The 10,874-nt window shown below is 39.4% G+C and overlaps 1 protein-coding gene across 1 annotated transcript; it reads right to left on the reverse strand.

Moving 5' to 3' along the window:
* Nucleotides 1-312: 312 nt before the first annotated feature.
* On the reverse strand, nt 313-6,730 carry LOC104949314 (3-hydroxy-3-methylglutaryl-coenzyme A reductase-like). The gene is made up of 8 exons (XM_010775656.1): nt 6,645-6,730; nt 4,715-4,891; nt 3,426-3,537; nt 2,390-2,477; nt 2,222-2,306; nt 2,036-2,141; nt 1,068-1,174; nt 313-462 (listed from the first exon to the last, which is right to left on the reverse strand). The coding sequence occupies exons 2-8, from the start codon at nt 4,877-4,879 to the stop codon at nt 313-315; spliced, it is 813 nt and encodes a 270-aa protein (XP_010773958.1). The 5' UTR covers nt 4,880-4,891; nt 6,645-6,730.
* Nucleotides 6,731-10,874: the final 4,144 nt, after the last annotated feature.

The raw sequence follows: 10,874 nt of genomic DNA on the forward strand, positions 1-10,874 counted from the left end.
GCGCTTTACATACTACATGTCATTCACCCATTCACACCCATTCATACAGAGCAGTGTACCTTACTCTAGGACCTAACATTCACACACATTCACACACCGTTGGCCATGCCATCGGGAGCAACTCAGGGTTAAGTATCTTGCCCAAGGATACATCGACATGTTGACTGCATGGGCTGGGATCGAACCCACAACCTTCTGGTTGAAAGACGACCACACTCCCTCACAGCCACAGTCGCCCCTACAAACATTATTGCTTTCCACTAACCTAATACAGTTGTGTGAAATCTGTTGACATAATACATTTGATTAAAGTCAACGTTTCAGTTTTTTCAGTTGACCTACCATGATCATTTTGACCCTCTGGGTGACGGGGTTGGGTTTGTGGTCCTCCTCCTCCTCCATCACTCTGGAGAAGTGGCTCAGCTGCCAGATCGGGTGTCCCTCCCGACTGTCACGGGACAACTAAAGCAAACACAACACCATCAGTCACACCGACCGAAGCACATACAGGTAAACACCTACACTGGAACATTGCGCCAGTGCTGAAAGAAGTATTCAGGCGCTTTACTTGAGTGAAAGTACCAATACATTACTGTCAAAATACTTAAAAGTAAAAGTCCTGCATTCAAAATCTTATTTAAGTAAAAGTACAATAGTATTATCAGCTAAAGTATAACAAGTAAAAGTAATCATTGTGCAGAAAAATTGTGTGTGAATATGATTATAATTATACTGTATAATGTGAAATTTCTAGATAATAATGTTACATCAAGTAGCATTTTACTGTTGTAGACAAATAAAGTTCTGATGCACTTTTGTAAAATATTTAAATAATTGGACTCAAAGAGACTGTGACTTAAAAACATTTAGTCCACTAGTTTAATTTATAGAGATGCATTTTTTTTAAATAAATATAGTGGAGTAAAATTACAAAGTAAAGTATAAGTATGAAATAGCATTTCATGGAAATACTCAAGTGAAGTACAATTATACCTCAAAATGGTACTTTAGTTCAGTACTTGAGTACAAATACTTAGTTCCTTCCCACCTCAGCACTGCACCCTTACCTCCAGCACCAGGGAGACACACGCAGGGAAGAAAGTCATGAACACAAAGTAGTTGGCCAGGACCGACATGCAGCCGAAGCAGCACATGATTTCCAGCTGCCGCACACCTGGAAGACACGAGACATGTCAGAGGCCACAATGTCACCCCAATGACCAAACAGAAAGCCACCACTCCCTTCATACAGTGGGGGCTTCTGCATTTGCTATCGGGGAGATAATCTGCTCTGTGTCCGCAAGGTAAAGGTTACAGCTATGCATTAGTTTGTACAATGTAGGAGGTCAAATTGGCAGCTTTATAACAGCCACACTGTTTTTAGACAATGCATCTTAAGTATCTTGTTATGTCAAAGACTCTTGAAAACATCTTAATTTGAGATGTATCTCAGATAAAAAAATGTTTTTAAATCACCAACTAACATTAAAAAAAAACGACCACTTTTGAGCGATTTTGGATTATATTTGTAACACACCATATTTAGTTTAAAATACATTTTCCTGCTAATACAAGATCTGATTTATCTTAATATCCCATGTTATTTCAAGAAATCTTACCAAACAAATGTTCACTTGTTCTATTGGCAGATTTGTTTTATTTATTACGAGGCATAACACATTGTTTTCATTATTTTTTTACTTTTTTTCTTTAAATCCTGCTACATGACACACATGCATCATGCTTGACATCACTTAAGCAACTTTCAGATGTGAAGTGTTTCTAATTACGCATTCTCAAAGTCATGTACAGTTTTACAACAAACTTTCTAAACTGCACAATTATCCTATAATTGAAAACAATTCTATGTGTAATTCATGGATCAAAGGATCATATGGGATCCAAAAATCATTTGTCTATCGCTGTTGACTACCCGTAGTGGTCCGCCAGCCTGGGCGGGAGTTCACTCAGCTTCAGTAACCACACCTAACACTGATTTCACACTAACAATAAAAAGTCTGAAAGCAGTGAGTACCTGACATAGTTCCCACTCCGATCACTAGACACTCCACCAGGGCGTCCAGAGTGAAGGTAGGTCCCAGTACTGCCATGCCACGAGCAATGTTCTCCCTCACCTCATCCTGATATAGAACAGTAAATTAGTTTACTGTTGAATTGTCTGTGAAAGGTTTGAGTATGATGAGTGCATATTTCTTAGTACCTGAGAACTAGAGCTTAAGGCGAACTTGGCGAGAGCGCATGCTTTGGAGAGGTCGATGAGAAGCAGGAAGAACGGCAAAGCCTCACTGGAGGACAGAACAGAACAGTCATGTTGAGTCTTTTAACAAAGACACTGGGGATGCATGAAAGGATGCAGAGTTTTCCTTACTTGAGGCCCGTGAGCTCTTTATCCAGGAAGTGAATGACCACTGTGCTGAATACAAAGCTGGAGAATATGGTGAAAAGACCAGCAATGCCTGCAAGAGAGTACATGAGATGCATATTATAGTATATACAGTGATGGATAGTAACAGAGTACCATACTTAAATACCATTTTGAGGAACTTTTACTTGACCTGAGTATCTCAGCCTAGGTTACTTTATTTTTCTTCTCCACTACGGTTTGAAAGCCAACATTTTACATTTTACTCCTCTAAATTAATTTGACAGCTTTTTTCCTAGTTACTTTTTAGGTTTAGATTATTAGCTAATACAAAATATAAATCAATTATTAAATGAACTTTAAGCAGTATATAAAGTCATTCTAATTAGCTATACATTTACCCGTTAGGATAAAATGGTAAATGGACTGTACTTATATAGCGCTTTATCCAGTCTTTAAGACCCCTCAAAGCGCTTTACATACTACATGTCATTCACCCATTCACACCCATTCATACAGAGCAGTGTACCTTACTCTAGGACCTAACATTCACACACATTCACACACCGTTGGCCATGCCATCGGGAGCAACTCAGGGTTAAGTATCTTGCCCAAGGATACATCGACATGTTGACTGCATGGGCTGGGATCGAACCCACAACCTTCTGGTTGAAAGACGACCACACTCCCTCACAGCCACAGTCGCCCTATCAAACACATCAATAATGATAATATAAACCCAGTAACTCCATGTATGAACGATTCTGAAATGGGCCATTACGCACAAGGAGTACTTGTACTTTTGGTACTTTGAGTATATTTTTGATGCCAGTACTTTTGTATTTTTAATTAGTTAAGGTTTTGAATGCAGGACTTTACTTGTCACAAAGTACTTTTAAAATATAGTATTGCTACTTTTACAATTCTGAGTACTTCTTCCACCACTGGATTTATATAGCTAGCTTCTTCCTCTGCCGTCATTACATCCACATTATCATATTCACCATGTTATAAACATCTTGTGTACCCTTAAATACTTTACCTAAAATATATTTTGACCCCAGTTGTCTCAAGTTCTGGAACTGGAAGTAAATATAAACGATGGCGATGCAGCGTGTGATGGTCAAGATGATGATGTCACTGCTGAGGATTTGCTGTGAAGAGAGAGGAACAAATGCCTGGTTGAGTAAGGGATGAACTAAAAAGAATAGTTGGGCATATTGGGAAATATCCTTAGACTAGAGCCGTCAGCTGGTTAGCTTAGTTTAGCACAAAGGGAGGAAACAGCTAGCTGACAGGCTCTGTCCAAACAAAATCCACACAGCAGCACCTCTAAAGCTCACGTATTAACCCATTCAATTCGTTGTATTCATACTGTTCTTAAAAACAATATGATGTGATGTTTTTGGAGGTAATGTGTCAGAATATTTCATAGCCTGCAACAGATGTTTCTTAGAGGCTTGTTGTCATGCTAGGTTGCCAGCTAACCAGTGCCTGATGACAAATCAGAGTATCACCATACATATTCTCTGGATGTCTTTTCATGGCAAAAAATTGTGTATCCCTATAGTTATGGACTTAACCCCCCTCCCCTCTGGCAGGAGGCTGCACTCCATCAGGACCAAACCTCTCGCCACCTGAACAGTTTCTTCCCCTCCGCTACCGGCCTCATCCAATCCAATCCATTTTATTTTTGTTCTCTATCTGTATTTTAAATTTGTGTTTTACTTTTATTTATGCACCATGACATCAAGTCAAATTCCTCGTATGTGTCAACCTGGTAATAAACCTGTTTCTGATTCTGATTCTGAAAAATGCTGCATGTTTTGTGGGATTTATAGCTATTAGTCATGAGTCATGCAAGTGCTTATTCAAACTAGGTTGGTGTCCTACTCTCCGTTGTGTGGTGGATCAACTGCCAAAGATAACGGACATATTCAGAATCAGAATAGATTTACACATACAAGGAATTTACTTTGGTATGAATGGTGCATAACGAGACACATAAAGACAAACATGTAGCACAAAACAGTACTTTTATAAAAGTTATTAAAAATAACTATTTTAAGACTATTGTTACAAATTAGAAATAAAGAAAATAATTACACAACATATAATTATGAGAAAACCTGGGTACAGTAAAATATAATAACATATTACAAAAACTATATTCAAAATGAGGAGCTGTGTGCAACATGTTGAAAAGGTTGTGCAGGATTTACAATATTAAATAGAACAATATATTGTTTGCATGATGTGCATTAATGTAATGCTTAATGTTTTTATGGGATGGATACAAATAATACTAATGTTCTTGATCATCTGATTCACCTCCTCTGTTTTTGGGCAGTCAAAGTTCCAGCCACAGATTTGGTCGTTGCCAGTGAACATGTTCATGGACATCATACAGATAGTGAGGGTGACTGTGCCAACGATCACCTCCCAGGGGTGGGAGGCCACCAGGAGGCCGTGCATACGGAACAGACGGGTCAGCATGGTGCAGCAGAGCTAGCAAATAACACAAGTACAGTCATGTTAGCCAGGAGGAAGGAGTGATGAGCAGCTCAGATCCGTAATCATCGGAAACACAACCACAACCAAACATGATTAGAAGTGATGATAATAATGATACATTAAAATATATTTATAAATCATCCATGGTATATAGTTAAATTGGCAGCTCCTCCTGTAAATGCATTGATATTAATAATGATAATCCAGGTAAACTGCAGATAACAATACATATAATTAAAAGGAACATTCTGCTTTATGAATTGGCTATCTTGAATTTATTTTATCATTTATTATCTATATTTTATAATTTTTTTCACTTTCACATAAATAGCCTACCGAAAAATTAAACGTTACATAAAAATATACTGTATTTATTTTAAGGGAGAGAATTAAAAAATAAAAGGAAAACTCAACTGTTGTACAGTTTATGAGTTGTTCTGTACTTTTATTACTTATTATTACATATCCATCAAATGTGTAAATTAGTCAGTTTACTCTATGACATTCAGCAGCCATAAAACAAATAATTAATGATATTTAAAAAAGTAAAACATTTCCAATTAAATCTTTATACATAAATGGATAACAAATGTATTACTGCTTTTGATTGCTATTGAAAGAAAACATTATAGCCACCTGGTAATTATTTAAAAGTAGTTAAAGCACAATGTGCAGAAATAGCATAATAATGTGTTCATCATTGTTTCACATGTATGACACGCATTGGGCAGTCATTACGTGTTCATGTGTTAAGGCGTGTAACACAGATAGTGTTTAAAAATGGTTTCCATATTACACATACATTTTTGATGCATCACTTCTTAGAGTGTATACTATATTGTAGGCCTAGACTAAAATGTCACATTGCCTGCTTTTGCTGATTTTCTTCTTTTTGGACACCTGGTTTGTAAAAAAATACTTCAAATCCATACAGTGAGGCCATTTTCTACACTACTGCCGGAATTGTATTTATAGTTTTCACTTTCTTTGGTTCATTTGTTATTTTTCAGATTGAGTAGGTGAACCTATATGTTCATAACATAGTGTAAATGAGCTTAATCCACTGTTTAAAATCGAAAACGTAGCTTTTGTTCAGATTTTATTTCAGCTTTTTTAAACGGTATAGTATGTGGTCATGTGTTGTGCACTATTATGGTTAGACTGAATAAAATAATGAAATAAAAGGCAGGAGTTGCTTTAAAACAAAACAAAAACACTCAGTACATGTTTTACTTAATAAACAGTCACATATCAAGCCATTGCATTGCATTTGATATTAAGGTACAAAAGTATCTGAAAGTGATCAGGTTACATTACTATTCTATTGTGATACTTAGATTAGTTTTCTGATTTAAAAACTACTTTTAACGGAATACAATTTTCAAGTAACACTCCAAGCCCTGGTTAACCTGACTCATGTTTACATCTTACATCTTTTAATTATTATTTTGTATTTATCATTAATGTATTATGAATTGAATATCAGCATGATCCTGCACAATAATCACTAACTCACATAATTTTTTCTATTATGTTTTCTTATTTCTAAATGTATTTGTTCTTGTATTCCTTGTGTTCCTTGTAAAGAAAACATGTCGTTCTTGCATTTGTTCAAAATGTTTATGAATTTAACAGTTCGTTTTAAATATCTATGTAGGCTATAGATGTCGCAATGTTACATAGCTTTGGCAATACAGTTTGGTCGGGCTAATAAAGCTATTTGAATTGAGTAAAGAGTCTTCCTTACCTTCGGTGGTTGGAGAGTGATAGTTGAGACAGCCCAGACTCCCGGAGCATAGACAGCCGCTCAGACTCACTGACACACGGAGTGAGCGTCTCCCCTGCAGCTCACAGGACAGATGGAACGATGGCACGCTACTGCATCATCCGACACTGCATCCAATCACGTCGGTGACCTGCTTCACCAGCGTGTTTTCCACGCCCCGTTTCCTAGGCGACAGCCGTAAAGGGGCGGGGCCAGCGCGAGGACGCCTAATCTCGCCACCACACAGACTGAGAAAATGCATAGAGAGCCTATGGGCTGTGAGGGAGTGTATGGTAATCTGAATTACAGGGGAAAACCTTTATACTTTGTAGACTTTTGTCACGTTAAATCGAAGGTGTTTAGTAGAACAAGATACACGTTAGTACAAACTTCACAAACTATGTGTACAAAAGGTTTCACAAACAGATAGAATGGTGGTGGCCATAGACTTAAATCAGAGGTGGGAATAAAAGGACCTAGAGCTTTATAGGCTAGCATTACTACAGTGTACAAATACTTTAATTTGTAGTCAAGAAAAAGGACAGCATTATTCTAAAAATGTTTGTGTTATTAATACAAACATGTTTTGTAATAATGTTCTATCTCTGCAAAGTAACTAGTTACTAAAGCTGTAAAATAAATAAAGTGGCATAACAAGTAGGATACAGCATTTGCCTCCAAAATGGAATAAAAAAGTACCATAAAGTCAAAATACTCAAGTGAAGTACAAGTACCTCCAATTAGTACTTACTGTAAGTAGGCTACAGTAACTGAGTAAATAAACAAAGTTAAATGATTCTGTGTGAATGGAAATGTTTTGAGCAGGAAATCATGTTCCATAAGGAAATGATCAGAATAAGAAAGAGGTTTATTGCCAAGATCTTTTCACGTTTTCAGGAATTTGCCTTAATCCACAACGCCTGTAGTAAATGATTCACTGATAGTACTGTAGGACCAGCATCTACTCGGAGTGACCTAGCATCAGTGGCTATTAGATAATAGCATAGTTTTCTCTTTACATGCTCTTTACACAAGGGGTGGGCGGATCGATCCCAAAATATCGATACTTCGGATATTACGTTACGTTACAAAATATCGATTCTCGAGCCAATAGGATCGATACTTTTATACTTCTTTATAATATCTTTTTTTTCCGTCTCCTCTACTTGTCAATTTCTTCAAAAAACTATGTGCAGACCCTATGGTGCAGACGAACACAAGTATAGTCTTTTCTTCTCTCTCCACTGCTGTTCTCCTCTCCTGGAGGCTCGCGCACGCGCAGCGCGCTCCCTGCCTGAACGCTGATTATCAAGCTGACTGACTTGTTTGCGTGGTGCCGACACGTAAATGTAACAAAGTTCGTGACTCCAGCACGCAATGCGGTGTTAAGGAGTCGTGGTGGAGTCACGCATTCTGGTGAGATCAGGTTGGACTGACAGCAGCCAGCAGGGCAGGACAGCAGCAGCCAGCGACTCGCGACACACACACGCGCATGATGGCTGAGAGAAAGAGCAGCGTTGTGTGGAGCAATTTCACAACTGGCAATTCAAATTTAGCGAACTGTGATGTGTGCAAGAAGACAGTTCGCTACTCTGGCCACTTTGTATTGTTATTTTTCATGTTTGCACTTTACATTTGAATCTGATTCGCAGAGTGAATTGAAGAAAGTAAAGAAAAGGATTGAGAATGAAGAGTCCGCAGCTAAGCTACATCCAGTGGCCTTGACTAAAGCGATTCACAAAGAATTTGGATCGATAAAGCAAGCAAGATTTCTGAGCAAAGGACGGATGTTGGTTGGATTGATGAATGCAAAACAACAGGAAAAGTTACTGAAAATGAAGACCCTGAATTAAGTTTGAATTAAATGCCATGTTCCTGGAGCAAATCGGAAAATACTTGGAGTTATCAGTGGAGTTCCCATAGAAATCGGCATAGAAGAACTCAAGAAAGAAATTAAAGGGGGAAAAGTGTCTGTAGTTAAGCGTCTTCCTACTAGGTATCAAGGTAAGATAGTGGATAGTTTGTCTGTTCTTCTTCAGTTTGAAGAAACAATACAACAGAAGATAATGATCGGTTGCATGAGCTTTCCAGTAAGAGAATTCATCCCTAAACCTCTGCGGTGCTTTAAGTGCCAAAGGTTTGGGCATGTGGCAGACAAGTGCAAAGCAACTAAGACCAGGTGTCCAACATGTGCGGGGGAACATGAATATGGTAGTTGTACTGCAGGTGCTAAGGTGAAATGTTGTAACTGTGGTGGGGAACAGAGTGCTGCGTATCAGGGCTGCGAAGTGCAGAAAAAGGCCAAGGAGGTGCAGAGATACAAAGTGCAAAATAAAGTCTCATATGCTGAAGCAACAGAAAAGGTTTCACTAAACATAGCTTGGAAATCCCAAGTAGCATCAAGTATGTTCTCTTCAAAAAGATTTTCCCAAACTCCCACAGGCAAAGGAAAGCTCCACAAAGTGTTCACATAAGTGTGTGATAGGAGAGGATGCATTGATTGTTAATAAGTACAAGTTTGTGGCCTTTATTGGAAAAGTGGTGAATGTTGCTTTACAACAGACAAAAAAGAGGTCAAGACTGAAAACAATAGTGGAGGCAGCAGGTGAATTTTTGGGGATAAAGGATATAACCGTTGAAATGATACATGAAATGCTAGCACCAATAATGATGATTCACAGATTGAGTAGATGAATGGTTTTTCTCATTCTGCAATGGAATGCTAGAAGCCTTATTGCCTACGCTGAACACTATCCTTTGTTCTCACGTGGCAATGACTACGTTATACCCTACTCTGGTTTAAGCTCTCGAATATAGATCTCCCCCACGTCTCCTAATTCAGGTTCATTCACCCCCTTCAAAATTGTTTATATTCAATCTTTTGTGATTTTAGTCTTGTCCAAATTTTTCATACCATGTACAATACATTCCTCCTTGCGTTGTTGGTCCGGTTAGTTTTGCCCACGTCAATTGTGCTATGTCTTCAGTTTTGTGTGTGTCTCATCGTGATGTTCTCCTTCTCTTTGTCAAGCTCTTCATCGAACGGCTTAATAAAGCTTACCCTTCCATCTGTCCGCTTTCTGTCTCGTAAAATTCAATGCTAACAATGGAATGACCTGGAGAACACTTTAGTACTTCTTGGGACGTTATTATGCTTAGTAGTTTGTTAATTACTTATTATTAATTTCTGACGCTCGTCTGCACTCCGCCCCCGCACCGCTGGCTGGCGTCCGACACAACGGCGGTGGTCACGCTGTCAGTCCGTCCTACAGAGCTCGCCCATGCCAATAATGCCGGCACGACGTTGCCTCCTTTCCAGTCGTCTCCGTCTACCTACTCGCTGTTTGGGGGGCTTGGTCCTCAATCCTGCTTCGTCATAGCTGCTCTGTAGACATCCCTTACTATCTCAACTCACTAACGACTGGACCCCTTCTTCAACTAACTAGTGAGTATCTCTCTTCCTGCGTCTCATCTACAAGCTCCCGACGTTAGCTCAATAGCTTTCGACACTTCCAAACCCCAGCACCTCGTTCAATTCGACCTCAATTAACTCTCTCTTTGTGCACAAACGTGCACCCGCTGCGTACAATCTACATGGTATCGCTTGCTTTCAAAACCTCGCCTTTAGACGTTTACTGTGTCCTCATTACACGTAGCTCCCCCTCCTGCAATCGTGCTGTACCTTTTACTTGCTGAAACCACTGTCACATCTTGTCCCTCAACCTCGTTATAGCCGCATTGCCGCTTCCCTTCGGTCACGGTATCCGTTGTCCGAACCTTCTCGCTTTTGATGTCGTAATCAGTGTACTCCTCACTCGCGTGCCTGTAATTGTCCACTAACCTTCAGGGCCCACCGGCAAACTCTGTCTAAAAGGTAACTCTTAAATTTTGTTGTCAACCCTAAATTACCTCCCCCTACCGCACCGCCTTACCTTTTGCCGTATGCTCAACTGCTAGCCATTGTCACCTGCCTCTCTCACTGTATTCAATCTCGTATCCTCGCGCAAATTCCTCGGAACCTGAGCTCGTGGTGTCTGTCGTCTAAATCACAGCAACCACATAATCCCTACCCTCCCCTCCATCCTTCCCCCCACTCTTGCACCCGGCAACCTTGCTACAACGGTAACTCAATATTGATCTTCGTAGCACAAAACCGTCTCCCTACGCAACGTCAACCCTTCTACGCCGTACCCACTACCCTAGACGTCCTAA

This window comes from Notothenia coriiceps, unplaced genomic scaffold (assembly GCF_000735185.1).
Source record: "Notothenia coriiceps isolate Sejong01 unplaced genomic scaffold, NC01 NC01_scaffold00015928, whole genome shotgun sequence".
In the NCBI taxonomy this organism is placed as follows: domain Eukaryota; kingdom Metazoa; phylum Chordata; class Actinopteri; order Perciformes; family Nototheniidae; genus Notothenia; species Notothenia coriiceps.

Coding starts and splice junctions, on each gene's coding strand:
- LOC104949314 (XM_010775656.1), bottom strand. CDS start 4,879: ATGCTGACCCGTCTGTTCCGTATGCACGGCCTCCTGGTGGCCTCCCAC. Junction 3,538..4,714: donor ACTGCCCAAAAACAGAGGAG/GTGAATCAGATG, acceptor CTCTCTTCACAG/CAAATCCTCAGCAGTGACAT. Junction 1,175..2,035: donor CGGAGTGGGAACTATGTCAG/GTACTCACTGCT, acceptor CGTGTCTTCCAG/GTGTGCGGCAGCTGGAAATC.